We start from the raw sequence: 17,096 nt of genomic DNA, 5'->3' as shown, positions 1-17,096 counted from the left end.
TCAAAGGGCCCAAAAATTGTTTTTTTGCGGTTTTTTCAAAATATCTCATTTCCTATGGGTTTTTGGTAATTGTATTCAATAGCAATATTGTAGCATACAAAATTCTCTACAACTTTTGCATAAACTTTTTTTTTATACGGTAAACCGTTTCCGAGATAGAGGGCGGAGAGCGCGCGGTCACTACATCTCTTCAAAAAATTTTTTTTTCGTCTCACCTATCCGTGATGGTTGTCTATGGATAGGACATTAAAAAATACGTCATGGTTACTAAAACCATTTTTCGTCAAAATCAATCGTTTGAAAGATAGACGCTTCCAAAGTGGAAAAATGAGGTCTATAGAATGTGTCCTGCCCTCTAACTTTTAAAATAAGTGAGTAAGAAAACTAAAAAAAATATATGCTGTAGATTTTAATGGAAACTTTCAATGAAAATTGGTTTGAACGAGATATCATAATTAGTTTTTAAGAATTGATTAAAAGAATTGAGAAAGTGGAAAATTAAGTGTGTTTTTATTAAAAATGTATCAATTCTTAAAAACTAATTATGATATCTCGTTCAAACCAAATTGGTTTGAACGAGAAAGTTTTCATTAAAATCTACAGCATATATTTTTTTTAGTTTTCTTACTAACTTATTTCAAAAGTTAGGGGCAGGACACATTCGATAGACCTCATTTTTCCACTTTGGAAGCGTCTATCTTTCAAACGATTGATTTTGACGAAAAATGGTTTTAGGAACCATGACGTATTTTTTTATGTCCTATCCATAGACAACCATCACGGATAGGTTAGACGAAAAAAATTTTTTTTGAAGAGATGCAGTGACCGCGCGCTCTCCGCCCTCTATCTCGAAAACGGTTCACCGTATAAAAAAAAAGTTTATACAAAAGTTGTAGAGAATTTTGTATGCTACAATATTGCTATTGAATACAATTACCAAAAACCCATAGGAAATGAGGTATTTCGAAAAACCGCAAAACAACGATTTTTGGGCCCTTTGACCCTGAATTTTAAGGGTTGCTTACACCCTACCATATGTAGGTTTTGAGACAAGTTTTAGGGGTCAATATACAAGTATATACAAAATTACAGCTGGGTATCTCGCATTCCGAGGTGAATTCCTAAATTGACTGGACTAATGCTGGAATTTGTTTTGTTAAGATTTATTTAAAGCATCTTGTGGCACCATTGGGTCATATATATTAAGTGAGAGAGAATTCTAGCTGACCCCCAAATTTCGTCCTTGCTCAAACATTTCTGACCATTTAAACCTTCCCTGGACTTCCACAAATAATTCAAGACCAAAATTTGCCAAATCCGTCCAGCCATTATCGAGTTTTGGCGAGACTAACGGACAGTAATTAATTTTTATATAGATAAATTTTATGGTATTTGCATTGCTTCGATTAATCATTAAATTACTCATATTGAGTAATTAAATATTTCCTGTCATAAGTATTACCGATACGATATTATCGCTGGCGCTGGTGATCTATCTATAATCTATACATAATAATATACCTAATAAAACTGTAGAAGTGTTATTTCTGTACGTTGAAAATATTTAACAAAATAAATAGTGTTACTAGATTGACACAGAAATTAGTTTTCCAGACCCAGAGCAACAATTTATTGATCAAATAAAGAATTGTTGTATTATAACTGTCATGATACATATTAACTAGTTCAACCATACACATAAGAACATACATATTAACTAATTTAAGTTAAACCGGCATTTTCAGCATTGGTCCCAGACAAATACTGGTATTCCAATATTTTCGATAATTCCGAGAATTGACTCAAGTTAGCAAGTTTAATAAAGTAAGTTTCCGAAAGAAATAGTAAGTGCAGTAGATTATGGTGTGGACTAATACATAGAACACTTTTTAGTTTTTAATCCTAAAAAGTGTTCTTGCTGGCGAAGTCGCTGGCGGAAGCTAGTAATATGATCGTTATAGTACCTTGCGAACTTGCAAGCCAACTTGATCTACTTTGGTATTTTTGACTTTATTACAAAGTTAAAAGGTTCAAAATCTAAGTACTTGTTGGGTAAAGAAAGCACCTAATTAATCAATTGCCAAAACATGCTACAACAGAACTACTATCTTCTTAACAATTCATTGGAAAACTCCATTGGGTGAGATCCTGGAGCGTCGGCGTGGCGTGACGAGCCTGGCAGCGCTCGTGTAATCGCTTCGTCACGATGTTTATAACAAATTAAGTGTGTGATAGCGCATTATCGACTAATTAGATATTTATCAATGAGCCAGCTATCAGTAGGTATATCTGCAGGTATTAATGTAAGACACTACTGGAACAGTGGGCCGGGCCCACGTGCGCGTGTAATCACTACTTATCTCAGCTCCGCTTCATACAAGGATGTCGTTACAATCGTAGATCCCGGCTGTGGTCGATACCCCTACATATATGTCACGTATGTACGCAAACTTTAATTACTCTTTGTCGACTAGTCCTCAGTGAAAAGATCGTACCTAATAAAGTCAAGCTATTCAAGTAAGTTTCAATTTTTATTTATTTAAAATCACCTTAAACTATCATTACAGGGTTTACCCTAATACGACAGCTAAGACCTTAAACTAAACTTATTACAATAATTGCACCTATATACTAACAATATGAAAAAAAAAAACACATTAGTTGCCATCTAGTCGGGTATTGGCCAGGAGAGAAAAAACAATTGTTGAAGTAAATAGTTTATTAAGAAAAATCTGATATGGCTGAGTTGTCTCTCTATGTAACGTGTTGTTCCTAGTTCACCAGGAGCCGGCGTTGTCGGGGAGGGCAGGCACTCAGTACTCAGTACTCAGTACCGGTTTGACGAAGGTGCCCGCCACCAATAAGCAGCTCGAGTCGCCGAATCTCCTATCACTTAGATCGCTCGGCATTATGTTTAGAGTTCAATCCAGCATTTGACATCAAATATTCTCGCTGTGAAGCTCTCAAGGGGATCCTTGACATTTAAAATACTAAATCATTTCTACGATTGTAATCTACCGCTGACTGCTCTACATTTAGCTGGAGACGATGAACAGTCCCTGCGCTCCCAAGGCGCCGGACGTTGTAAAAGAAACATGGATCTACTTTCTAGAATTTATTGTAAAACGACAAAGTTTTGGTAGCGTGATCACAGTAATTGCTATTTACATGAGCGCACGGGCGCCGCTGCGTAACGGTTCATTAACTTTAGAAATATTATGTATGTAACGTAACATAGCGCACTTAACATTAAGATGAAACATCCGACACGTGTGCTGGTGCCCGGGGCTCAGACGCCGGCCGGCGGGTCCTCGGTGAACTCGTCGCAGCGGTCCTCCAGCTCGTACTGCAACAACGGCGCACGGTACAACAACTACTTCACATATTACTTGTAGCCAATTCCAAATTCATTAAGTCAAGCAGAAATCGCCTTCTAAAATGGAGTCATATTCTGTGCTTAGGGACTTTGCTAAATCTAAATCACTAAATCTACGGGAGAAACTCGATGAAGGAGACGGTTATTTTTTTGAGGGGGGAAAATCATCCAATGACTTCTCACGCCTTGGGCGAGAGGGAGTGTCAGACTCTTACTGACTAAAAACCACCCCGTTCCTACTCCTGCTTTTGGAGCCGGAGCCCCGGTAACCCGCTAGGTAGTCCGCAGCTCCGGATTAGGCATCAGCCCTACTGGGCCCCATCTGTGGTGGTCTGATGGCTCTTTGAGGCGCGCGCGGAACGCAACGCGCCGCACGCACGGGTCTGGTTCTGTTCGGGCGGCGAGCTACCCTTGCTCGCCGTCCGCAGGCCCGCACTTACGGTGGCCGGAGAAAGGAGAGGGTTATAGAGAGACGATTTTATAAAAAAATATTAGCACGGAACCCTCCGAATATGACTCCGGCTTTTGTAAAAGACAGCCAGTTGATGTATGACATGTAATGAAGAAGTGCGGGAATACCTCGTCCAGCTGCAGGCACTTGCCCCACTCGGCGAGCGTGATGCGGTGGTCGTCGTCCTCGTCGCAGCGGTCCAGGAAGGGCGCGATGCAGTGCTCCAGGGCCATCAGCGGCGCGCGGATCGGGAACAACTCGTGCCGGGATACGAACCTGACGAGCCACATCGTCTATTTCAAAAGCTATGCCACACAACGATTCGTTGCCGCTCTGTAGATTCGTATGCAGAAGAATGAAAAACAATAATTCTAAATTAATTATTATGTTATCGGCTTACTCACGTAGTGTTTTGACGAGGAACTCGACTAGTTTCAAGCCATGCTAGAGGCTCATATTCATGAGCAGCATTACGCGACACACGACGCGGCGATTGTCGCACTGCTACTGTAGCAGTGCGACAATCGCCGCGTACATAATAATTAATTTAGTATGTCTCACGAAAGTTACAATAAAATAACAATAATTCTACTTATTTTCAATTACTTTTCCGGTTATAGGGTAGGTGACATTAATGAACAAACTGATGGTGGCGGTGGTGTAGGACTGGAGCTATGACTGGAGACTGAGTGGTACCTGTCGTTGTCGTGCGCGTCGAGGTCGCACCACTTCCAGATGGCGGCGTTGGTCCAGCGGCGCGTGAGGTTGGACTCGGCCTCGCGCTCCATCTTCAGGTAATGAGGAGTCAGCTCGCGTCTCTCCGCCATATCGCGCATTATGTTGAACAGCCAGTCACGCATGCGCCGAGGGAAGTCCAACATCTCGTTCTCGCTACATTCCTGAGGTAATTATAGTAAAAATATAAAATAAACCATAACTTAGTTGTTCCACATTAATGAGTGTCGGTAAATAAGAGCAGGCATAATGCACTGACCGGCATCTCGCGGCACGTGCCGTAGTACTCGATCTGCACGTGGTGGTACTGCGGGCCGCGGCACAGCTCGGACCCGTCCAGGCACAGGCAGCGCTGCTGGTACACCTCGCAGTCGGACGTCCAGGTCTCGTTGTGGTTCGTGCACACCTACACAACATCGACACAACTTCACTATACAGCGCATGGGCGTACTGCGTTCAAACAGAACTAGACCTTCATTACATTACAACTGTAACTATGGTTACGACAACGACAAGTATATACCTTGCGGCGGGAGTCTGTCTCGTATGGGCACTCCTTGATGCAGTTGCAGACAGCGTCTCCGTGTTCGTCGATCTCACACACGCGGCCAGCGCTGCAGTGCACCCTCAGGCAGGGATCTGTTACCGCAACAGGTGAGAAAGTAATTACTCAGTCTCGTACAAGTACCGTAGTGGTGTACCAGTGGCTCGCGGACTGCGGACGCCGCCACCTACCGTCCAGCACGTTGACTTCATTGTCGCTGCCGACGCCCTCGCGCGAGGACGCTTCGTTCATGATCTCGTTGACACGTGACCTCTCCGCGTCCTGTAACGTGACAACTTGTGTTATTCGTTTTGCAAATGGCATTTTACTGCTAGCTCTGAATGTTGGGTTTCAACAACATTTGTCATGAATAGAAACTGAGCCAATCAGTCAGTAGCAGTAGCTTGTAACATTGGTGCGCGTGTGTTCCGCACCTGGAAGCGCCTCTCGTCCAGTCTCTCCGCCATGCCGAGCTCGAGGTGCTCCGCCTCCGAGTCCTCGCGCACCGGCACCGCTACCTCCGCGGGAGCCGGTCGCTCCGTGGTGGTGGTCCGGATCCGTCGGTGTCGTCGGCGGTGACGCTGCAACCACAACACACCTCGTTAAAATCATGCGATAGATAGTATTTGTGTAATTCGTTTCCTCTCATCACCATCTACTTCCGATAACTGGACTAAATACTCCACCACTCCATTAATGGACACATCACAAGCACACATAGGACCATATTAGAAGTTATTCACCTCCGCATCAACTGTGCACAGCACTGCGACCACGAGGGCCAGCACCAGGAGACCCCTCATTGTGCAACTTGTTCAGCTACCTGCAACAATACGAAACAAACTTTACACTCCCACTATAGAAACTAAGCGGGCAGCACCAGGACTGGCTGGACTGGCGCGGCCGTCGGGCTGGATGGGTAATGATTATTGTTACAACAAATGATCAAGTAACATACTTCACATATCTATTATGGTGGTGGTACATACATCATTTTTTACTTTATATATTAAGTATACATATATCCAGCTAGCAAACGAGTGAAATATCCATGAATTCCTTGAATGACCCAGTTTTGAGTCGTACCGTTTTATGAGACGCTGTAAAAATACAAGCTTGAACATAGTTCCAGTGAGCAGTAACATTGTGTGGCCCGGGCCGCGGCGCGTGGGCGCTGGTCGAAGCTCGCCACTCGCCATACTGCAGTCACGCTGCAGTTCGCCACAGCTCGCATGTTACACGCGTGCTATTTACGCGCATATCGAGTTTATGTCGATGTCCGGTGCACCGAACTTTTCCGTTAAACTAACGACTTTCAAGAAGCTGTCTGCTATACTATATTTTGAATAGCAGGCAGCTTCTTGAATTAACAAGATAGTTAGACTTACCGCTCATAGCTTGGCATTAATAATAATTGTTAGTGATATACATAATTATTGTATAGAGTTTAAAGCTCGTTTACGTAATAAATATAAATCACTACTTGTTGAGTCGTTACTCAGTGTGTTACTTTTGCCTATAACAGCTGGTAAAGCTTCGTTCCTCAGAAATATTCATAAAACTTTTTGTACTTGATTGAAAGATACATGTTTCAGAGCAATGTTTTGCTTTGTAATGTAAGTACAGTGAGAGCCAGGTAGGTACTTGTAGGGTTCACGGTGTCAATGGCACGCGGTATCGAGGGGCGAGCGAGGGCAACGCACCCCAGCGCAGCCTACATCGCGCTGGGAGAAGCTGTATGGACCCGGCGCGTGCGCGCGTCGCCTCGCGGTCAGCTGTGGTGTGGCGCAGTCTATGTGCCACTACTGTAGGGCTGTTATCACGTAGCAGAGGATACATGACATCATACAGCATGGCGACAACTTGTATTTCCGAGAATTTAAAGCATATTAAAATTAAATGAGCGGTAGGTAACTAATATAATATGCAACTTTTAAACAATATTCAGAGTGGATAAAGTAATAATGTATGCGTAGATTGTTTAAATGCGATAACCTCGCAATCCTTGGTCTCTAAGGTCTGGTTGTTTAAAAATATGATTCGAGCAGATAATTGTTATCTATATAGCACGATGATTTAACGGCCGCCAGGACGGCGGTGGCCAGTGGTCTGATGACCTCATCCACACATCTGCACAACTCGTACGGTTTTTATGAAGCTTCCGAGAACGCAGCGCACAGCACACACACAGCGCACTGTATACCTAGTTTTCGTTTTTACGAGGTCGAGGATTGCTCTCAGCCTCAGCTGGTCTTCCCATTAAACAGGGATATGAATACAAAGAAATGTTTTAGCGGGACTTAGCATGTTGGTAACTTGCTACTGGTAGATTATCGTTAGATGAAGAAGCCTGACTCGACTAGTTTCCAAAGTTATTACTTAGCTCTCTTATTCTAAATCAGTCTTAGAAAGAACTCATCTCTATCGATGCCTCTTTTCGTAAATTCATTTAAAAACCTTGGCTTACTTAGCTCTCGATTTACAAAAACGAAGAACGTTTTTGCTTGGCAGTCACATTTGCGGTCACTCAACTAACGTTACTCTTAAATGTATTAATTTAAGTTCATCTGCTTAGTGGGTAAGGCTAAGTGGGAGTGGTGGGAGCCCTAATGAACCTACTTGTAGGTAAGTTCCTCTTGGTCGGTAATATACATTGATAAGCATTTTCATTACGTATAAATAATATTACATCATGTGCATGTATGCATTGTTTCGCCATGTCAGCGCACGTGCACGGCTGCAGGCGATGAGGCGACGCGGAGTAACTTGATCGCGGGCTACATTTGCAGCGCAAGCACACCGCGCGGCATCATGCGTTAATGATTTCATTTGACAAATATTCCAAGACGGGCCTGACGATAAATAATAACACACCGCAATTGATATATACAATATACATAATACTCGAATAATGATTGTTCTTATGTAGGTACGAATTGATTGGAACCAATTGTTGGCACTAGCTGCCGCGGCCAAAGCTGCAGGTCGCCGCGCGTTACAATTGGCTCAATTGAGCTGCGGCTGCTGCACCCCCACGGCCGCGTCGCCATTGGTCACATCACACATGGGTAGAAATGAATAAATAGATTCAGCGGACTTGTGGCAAAAAGTTATATTAACCTGTTGTCTGCCGGTAAATGAGACACAATAGAAAACATACTGTGTCTCGCGCAGATCTGCGCTCCGATACCAGGGGATAAGACGCGGCCCACGATGGCACACCTGCCTCTCAATCGTGTATCCTGAATTCCTGACACTTCCTACAGACTGGCTAAGAGTTGTACTCCATAGCTGTTCGCGTGACAGTATGATATAATACGATACAAGTATATAAAGTACACGTAGCTTAGTAACTGGCTACTGCAGGGTGTCGCCAGGAAGCGCATCATGTGACTCATATTCATGTGATTGACTACTTGGAGATTATTTATTGCATTCCTATTTCCTACTTCATTGTTACACAACTCATATTATTGCAAAAATTATGGATATTAAAAGCCAGAGGGCTGTGAACTGTTGTGAGTGACAACTAGGTCCCTATCCGTTGATGGTAGTCAGTGGTAAAGACAGATTGTTAATTGTATGTAACAGTGGCAGCGTACAATGTTCTAGCCCGGTTAGGTTGCAGCGGCCACTCGTTGCTGGAGAGAATCTGAACGTGTAGGTGTTTCATGTCGTTTGTGTTTGACCTAAATACGCGAGCGGAGCACGTCACCGCGCCACACCGCGCCGCGCGCCGCCTTCCATGCGCCACGCATCTAGGCCGACACACAAACCATAATATTGCAAGTATGTACAGGATGTACACCTACCACCTAACACATGTGGCTATGTTTATTTAGACTTCTTATTTTTATTTATTTGTTTATTTTTTAGAAATACAACGCACGCCGCACGTTTATGGATTTGCTATGAAGCATACTTCTTAATTGTTCATACCCTATTTATTTACTCGATATTTTTAATGTTTTAACTAATGTGCAAGTAGTTGTACATAGGGTAAGCCCGTCATCTTCCTTCACAGAAGTAATAACGATGCTAGGGAGATATAGTCGAAGCCTCAGTCGAAGCCGAAGGAAGCTTCACACGCCCCAGCTACACACGCGGCGCGGCCCACTAATGGTTATTGCAGACGTAGGTCCGCAATACGTGCGCTGCTATGCCAGTGTCCTCCCTCGCCAGTAGATAGTAGATAATAATGAATAGGTAGTAGGTACGTCACGTGTCCACGCGAATGTTATCCTTGGCTATATCTTTTCCTTAATATATTTATAAATATAGCTAATATTATCTCATTTCTTCAATCTGTGTTTTCCAGTTAGTTATTAAATATCTAAGTATGTATAATTCTGAGCATTCGATAAAAAGTCCAATAATAAATGTATTTCTGTTATTGCCACTGATATGAATTCCTTAATCAATTCATAATTTTATTTTAATAATAAATAAAACATTAAAGTGGGCCATTTAAATAAAACATTACTTTAATCTACTTAAACCCAATTCTTATGTTTTGGTAAACATTTTTAATTAAAACGGGTCTGTCATCATTATTTTTGAACCCGCATTATCTGTAGCGATAGCCTTCCAACCTCGTGGCGCGGCGGACGTGTCGCATGGGGCTGCCACGCTGGCCGCGCTGGCCTGGACCAGGCGGTGTCCGTACTTCGGTAATAGTTCCAGCACCATCGCACCCAAACCGACTCAACTTGCGGCTGGACTCCACCATATACTCACTACTTCACTAGTATATAGTGAGCCGCATTACTTGCCTATATTGTGTGTCTATGTGTTCAGTTCCTACATTTGTTAGTACGGCTACTAACTCTTCTGCCGTCGAACTAATACATCGTCAGTACCCGGGAGTTGTCTACTACTCGTATGTTATAAAGTGTATCCGAGCGCATCCTCCTGTACCTAAACACGGCGGTGCGGAATTCTAGGAATCAGTTACATTTATTAGATGGCGGCTGGAAATCATGATTTATGTGCAAAGTTAATAATACCCTGCGATGACGCGTCCTCTCTGCCTGAAACTTACAGGATCCGACTGCACTAGTGCACCGTGCAGTGGTTGCATTATGCGCCGCAAATACGAATAATATTTGTAAGGAATATTGTATTTATAAGGAATATGAACTGGTATTGTATTTAAAATTGCGTATCTAGTGGTGTCATGGTGTGCCTTTCTATTCAGGGTAGCAACATCATGGCGCGAGATGGTTCGTTATTGTAAAGAGTAGTTGGACATCATGAAATAGTTATTGCTACATGTCCACGCGTGTATGTTTGTATGTAGGTCACCGCGCCTCTCGCACGGAGCCGGTATTTCGCGAGCCGCGGACGGAAGCTCAGCGCCCGCCCCGTGTCCGCTGATAGCGCGACCCTCGCTGCGATAACACTATAAAAACATCACTTTTTGTGCCAAAGCCCGGGTCATTCATTATTTTTTATATAAATTAAACTGGCTCTCTGTAAATTATTATCATCAGTACCTACTACTTAGTAAGTTATCTGACCGCGGGAATTAAGTAGGTACCTTCCGCCTGCGTCTACGCACAGAACTGGGCAATATTCATTTATGTGACCCCTAGCTTTTGCCCGCGACTTCGCCCGCATGTCCAGTCCTGTTCAGAGATTCCCGTTATAAAAACTATCCTATGTCTCACTGTATCGTAGTACCTATCTCATTTCATCCTCTCTTAACAGATTTGAGTCCCAAGGTTACGATCATATAGTTCCCGTTCTCAGTAATAAATAAAAAAAGGTAATTTAAAAAACTAAAAAACCCGACTGCGTTTCTTTATAATATTAAAATGAAAAAAACCCTAAAACAAGAAAGTCATCGTAAAATTTAAGCAGTCGCTTAACCCTCCTTCTGGCGCAGTCGGGTAAGAATACGACCCAGAAGAGTTCCCGTTGTCGTGGTGCTTCCGGGATAAAAACTGTGCTATATCCTTTATCGGGTCTCTCCAAGCCATTCTCAAATGTCTTGAAATGTACAAGGACACAGGCTACTTTTCACGTGGGAAAAGCTGCGTGTAAAAGCTAGTACCTTTGCGAGATAAACGAAAAGCTAACTACTGACTACGTATTGATTTTTTAAAACGTGACTCCGCACTGCTATGATTTTCTACTGTATCGGTGTTGATTTACAAACATTCTACTTTCACATACATATCACGCGCAGACCAGAAAAACAATGTATAAATAACACAAATAATAGTTCCGCGCATGCGGTAATCGATCGCATGACACGTTGCGCAGCGGCCGGTCGCCCAGCCACTGCGCCAACCGCGCATCAATAAGATTCCCTACTTCTTAAGAAACCTTGAAGTTTGTCTTTTCATTGCTTTTTGAGATAAACAAGCAGCTCCATCGAGACTTGGCTAGTTTTTTACAGACTGTTTTTGATGGAATTTCATTTCTTCTTTTAGAAACGTTGGGCTTATCGGCAAGCTTCCTGCATATGGACTTCCCGCTGATCTGTGCAGATGGATTGCAGACTTCCTGAGGGATCGGTCAATTCGAGTAGTCATCGATGGCTGCTCGTCTGACCAATTTGGTATCAACGCCGGAGTCCCTCAGGGGTCAGTACTTTCAGCAACGCTCTTTTTGCTGCACATCAACGACCTGCTTAAGCCCGGTATCTTTGGGTATGCAGATGACAGCACAGTTGTTGAAAGGTATGTGTCCGATGCGCGGACTAGCGGAACACAGATCCAGTCTCTAAGAGAATCCATGGTCGAACGGTTGAACTCGTCCTTGAAGGCGGTCTCCGATTGGGGTGACGCCAACTTGGTCAAGTTCAACGCTACCAAAACCCAGGCGTGTCTATTCTCTGCCAAACGGAGTCAATTTCCGCTGGCTCCTACTTTCCGAAATGTATCCGTTCCAATATCGGATCATCTAGAGCTTCTTGGCGTAACTCTATCGCCAACGCTAAACTTCGGCTCTTATATAGAGTCGAAGGCACATCTGGCTGGTAGGAAGTTGGGTATCCTCTCGAAGGTGAGACGGTACTTCACACCGAAACAACTGCTGAGCCTGTACCAAGCGCAGGTTCGGTCATGTGTGGAGTACTGTTCTCACCTTTGGGACGGCTCGGCTAAATGCCAGCTAGATGCGCTCGAACACATTGAAAGGCGTGCCAAGAAGCTCATCAACGATGATGCGCTTGTGGAGGCCCGGCTTCAAAGCCTTGAACACAGGCGCAAGGTCGCAAGCCTTTCCGTTTTTTACCGGATACATTTCGGAGAGTGTGCGGGGGAATTGCACAACTTGATTCCCCCTAGTCCTTTTCATCATCGAACCACAAGACAATCGGCGAGGCGTCACCGCTTCATGGTAGATATCCCACCAACTCGCACGAAGCGCTTCGCTTCAAGCTTCCTTGTGCGAACTGCTAGGGAGTGGAACTCCTTGCCGGAGTCTGTGTTTCCTGATGGGTATAACCTGGGTGTCTTCAAGGCCCGAGTGAATAGGTTGCTTATGGGCAGACGTGCTCCACCGTAGGCCGCATCATCACTTACCATCAGGTGAGATAGCGGTCAAACGTCGACCCATTGAATGTAAAAAAAAAAAAAAAAAATATACATTTTGAAATTTCCTTATTTATGACAGTTTTTTTTAATTTTACAGTAGTTTTTTTTTATTATTTCAGATCTTCAAATGAAGTTGAAATTTTTTATAAGGGTTGTATGCCGTTTTTTGTAATAGTTGATTGGGCTGTTGTGTTTTATAATCAGGATCACCAGATAGGTACTCCAGATCTTCGATTATCCTAGTTTTTAGAGGTCTCTGTTTGTGCGGTCATTAAACTCTACTCTGTATCAAATTTCAGCCCACTGACTTCATGGAAAGTACTTACTTGTTAAATTTTGATTGTCGTGAGTGAGTGAGCGAGTGTCATAGCTGCGAAACTTTGCTTTTGCGTAACTTCGGAACTAAATGACCTACGGACTTGAAATTGTGGATTTTATGTTTACGATAATAGCTTACTGGGTGACGAATTTCTGCGTTCTGGTCTTATCCAGAGGTTTTCAAATAGCCTGAAATTGCGGCGAAATGGTTCCTGTAAAGGATGTTACGGCAGTGTTTGCTTTGCGCTCGGCTTGGCAGCAGCACTGCCGTACCCCCAGACGCTTCGGGAGTGTAGTTACACTTACCCCCACCTACTCAGCATGCTTCACACTAGGATTTTCTTCTGTGCTGTGCGTGCGTTTACAAACATAAATGTCACCCAGATCAACAATTTGTATAGCGCACAAATAGCATGCTTGTTACATATGGGAAGTAAACCCGCGCAGCCGGTCACCCAGCCAGCCCAGCCTACGTGTATACATGTTACTTTAGCGTACCGAACCTAGGCCCTGGAGCACACCCTGGCTACCACACACAGGTTTAGTCCGTATTATGCATCGTGCATCCTGTGGCCAGTGTCCACTCGGACATTAGTCGCGTAATATTGATACGCTCATGAAATAGTTTCGTAACGAGCCGTAACGTTGTTTGTCAACAAGTATCCGTTTAATATTGTGTTATAGTGAATGAATGTGTAACACTTGTTTTATTGTGTACAGCTACGGACAACAAACAGTCGGCTGTATGTCGGTACTGTACTGACTGCAGCGTGTTTGCAACGTCCAGCTATATATCCGGCCTCGAGCTATGCTGAGGGATGGCTGAGGGCTATATCGAGGATTTCGATGAAAGATCAACACTGACAATAGAACTCCAACATAGTTCAACTTTTGTTGACATGCATAAAATGGTAGTGGGCCGGCCACGCGGTGGTGAAACCACTTGCCATTGGATTAGTCGTGTTTTGGAGGAGACACCCATCTAGGCAAACGTAGCGTAGCTGCGTGGACCACGCTACTGCCGGGTGGAGAGACAGTGGTTGGAACAAGTAGGTTAATGGCAGGGGTGTTGGAAACAGGACGCTGACGACGAAAGGGAGAAAATGTGGACCGTAATACTGTGTGCGAATAGTAAGAGATTTCAAATTCCACATTAATTGTTATTAGCTTGTAGACAATAGACAGAATGAACAACTCGAACAGCCGAAACACAATGATTTTTTTTTATTTATTGTCAAAACAATGAGTGTCTCGTATTTATTCAATTTGGTAACCGGAAATCCATGCAGCCTAGTGATACAGAAAGTTACATGTGACCACCAAATTGTTGGAAGTAAAGCTGCAGATTTAGTTTCATCGATGTAATAGTATGCCAATTATTTGTTGGTTCAAAACATAACACAAGTATTAAAACAAATAAGTACAAACCTACATCATATTTGTGTTTATCGAATGAGGCTCACGTTATACCTCGTAGGTAGCTACGTAAGCCATATACCTGTATGACAGAATGCTTACTACACACGTAGGATAATACAATTGCGTAATATAAACAATCATAATAACATGCCTAGACTCCGTTAAAGCCGGGAAGTGTTGTTTGTAGTTTGTTTAACCAGTTCTAAAACAAGAGTTTTATAAATTCTTCTTCCTAATCTGTAGTCATTTTTTGCAAATGTCCAAATTTCAGCGAAGAATCATTATCATTCGCAGCTCTTAATTATTTGCGGCAGTTACCTAACGACCCACTTACCTACTCTAATTTTGAACGAAAATAATGTAATTATCGGAATCTTAACCGTAATCTAATTTAAACTGGAAACTACGTTTTATCCTTAGGGCCAAAATTATCAACAGATCATAATTCAAAATTTCCGGATTGACTTGTTTTTGGTAGAGGATCCTAAGCAACTAATGTTAAAATCGAATCTTTACTTCACACATTACTCAACAGTTTGTGGAATGATCGGTTATTTAAATTTCGGGCGTTATGTTACTCGTGTCAGCCGATTGATTTCGATTTCTTTAGGTTATTCACAATAGAACGAGACAGAAGTAAAAAAAGCTTATTTTTGGGGTACAATTTGTAATAAAAGTGACATACACATACATATGTGAACCATGAAGCGGTAGGTAAGCCTGGATGGACATTTTTGGACATCGCATCTGTATTAGAAAATTACTTCCAACTGTAGAATGGTTTGTGTAGCTATTATATTCACGCAATTCTTGACGGCTGGGTCTTAGTAGTAACTATGTTTGTTTTTTTAATAATCCACTAAAATGAAAGCATCTAAAAACTGGGTTATATTTGATAATTAAAGCCTGCTAAACAAGAAACGGGTCAGACAACCATGAGAGAGATAAAATATATAGGTTGGTAACAAGAAGGTATTCGTCAATTGTTTGTCTAATGTTCATGGCATGTATATTGTACTTTGGCAGTTCCTATTTTTTGATTGTTTCTTATTCTTCAATGGCATTCGAGTCTCCAATATATTATGGTGTTGTCGACTATACTGCCAGTGCCACAGAAATTCTTACTTATAGACATTACAAGTGGTCATGACAAAAGCCTACAAGAAGCAGGGCCAGTCAGTACGTTCATTAGGTATACTACATAAAGCAGTTATTTATATTTGTGTGTTAAAAATATTTTTCCGGTTGCATTGTATTTATTAGGCACTAGGCATGTCTGCGTTCTTTCTAACTTCAACAGTATTGTAAATAATGTATACGATCTGTAAGAAGGAATCCTGTAGATACAACAGTTTCAGTAAAAATATGGTTTACACAGTGTCTATCTACTGTGGTTAGTTTAGCCAATTTGACTGTCCTAATTAATTAGTACGGCATTTTATTAGAAAAATACGTTGGAAACTTTTTACTCGCTTGTCAGATCTTAACTAAGCCATTGTTGGCCAAAATTATAAAAGTTCACAAAAGAGACGAAAGACAGAGCATAAAATTCTCAAAAATTTTCTTGGCTTAATTTTCTGAGATTTCCTGTACAAATCGACTAAAATAGGATAAGGCCCCATATAATGGATAATTTAGGAATTGTTGTAAGTGAGAAATGTAGGTTATTGACAAAATACCTAATAAAATTATCAAAGTTAGGTACGTATGTTATGTACATAATGTCCAAACTACTGCAGCATTCGGATACTTGTAAGTTACTTCGCTATGTAAGTTTTTGTTGTGTGCAAATTTGCGAGGAAAGTTGGGCGGGCTATAGCAACCATATTATGATACCAAAGCATAAGATGCTCCAAGAGGCATTAGACCACCATAGATGGGGCGCAGTAGGGCTCATGGCCCATACGAAGTCGTGGAAAACCTGACGGGTTGCCGAGGCTCCTGTTTGAAAAGCAGGAAAAGGAATGGGGTGGTTTTTAGTCAGTAGCAGTCTGACACTCCCTCTCACTTTACCCAAGGCGGGAGAAGTCATCGGATGTATTCCAGCCTCAAAAAAAAAAGGATACCAAAGAGTCAATATTTTACTTATTATCAAATCTGATTTGAGAAAATTTTAAGAGCAGCGTTCGATAAACCAGTTTGTGTTTTTGTAAAAAGTTAGGATTTAGGCTCGGATGTCTGGAGCGCTGTGCTCTAGACCACGGGCTGTAACTGGTTTGTGACAGCGATTTGCCAGTAAAATTGATTTATTTGTTTTAATGAGATTTTTTAAGTCCTAAGTATTTATCTTTTATAACAAGTAAAGGCAAAATTCAGAACATTTGTAGATACCTACTTAAAGGTAAATGCAGTACCTAACTACCTTAAGGGTTAGTAAAGAAATGAACATTCATGTTATTTTTTAGTAAATAGAATGTAAGTACCAAAAAAAATACATTACATGAAACCAATTAAATATTAAATTTACTCACCGGTCCTAATTGGAGTGTGAAGTCAGCGAGCGTCCTCCGCGGGGTGAGCGCGCAGCCGACTGACGCGGGCGCAGCGTGCGCCGGCGTGTGCGCATCCCGGGCCCCGCCATACTACAGGCTACACTGCAGAAGATCCACTCACTGTAACACGACACTACGAGATCGCATTACAGAAGATACAGGTAATACAATTTATAAAAATAAAATAAAAATGTATGGACAGCTGCGTGGCCGCACC

General features: G+C 42.4%; 1 protein-coding gene and 1 long non-coding RNA gene across 2 annotated transcripts; one reads left to right on the top strand and one right to left on the bottom strand.

The window, feature by feature from the left end:
- Positions 1–2,432: 2,432 nt before the first annotated feature.
- Positions 2,433–4,764, top strand: LOC126912793 (uncharacterized). The gene is made up of 2 exons (XR_007707441.1): positions 2,433–2,517; positions 4,448–4,764. It is a non-coding gene; the product is annotated as an uncharacterized LOC126912793 (long non-coding RNA).
- Positions 3,103–17,008, bottom strand: LOC118269687 (SPARC). Its single transcript, XM_035584936.2, has 9 exons — positions 16,859–17,008; positions 5,850–5,929; positions 5,541–5,687; positions 5,298–5,388; positions 5,086–5,201; positions 4,822–4,968; positions 4,524–4,726; positions 3,956–4,103; positions 3,103–3,346 (listed from the first exon to the last, which is right to left on the bottom strand). The coding sequence occupies exons 2-9, from the start codon at positions 5,907–5,909 to the stop codon at positions 3,290–3,292; spliced, it is 969 nt and encodes a 322-aa protein (XP_035440829.1). The 5' UTR covers positions 5,910–5,929; positions 16,859–17,008; the 3' UTR covers positions 3,103–3,289.
- Between the last annotated feature and the right edge of the window lie 88 nt (positions 17,009–17,096).

The sequence above is a fragment of the Spodoptera frugiperda genome, chromosome 30 (genome assembly GCF_023101765.2).
Source record: "Spodoptera frugiperda isolate SF20-4 chromosome 30, AGI-APGP_CSIRO_Sfru_2.0, whole genome shotgun sequence".
Taxonomy (NCBI): Eukaryota; Metazoa; Arthropoda; class Insecta; order Lepidoptera; family Noctuidae; genus Spodoptera; species Spodoptera frugiperda.
Note: the sequence above shows the minus strand (reverse complement) of the source record. Positions and strands in the feature narration are given on the sequence as shown.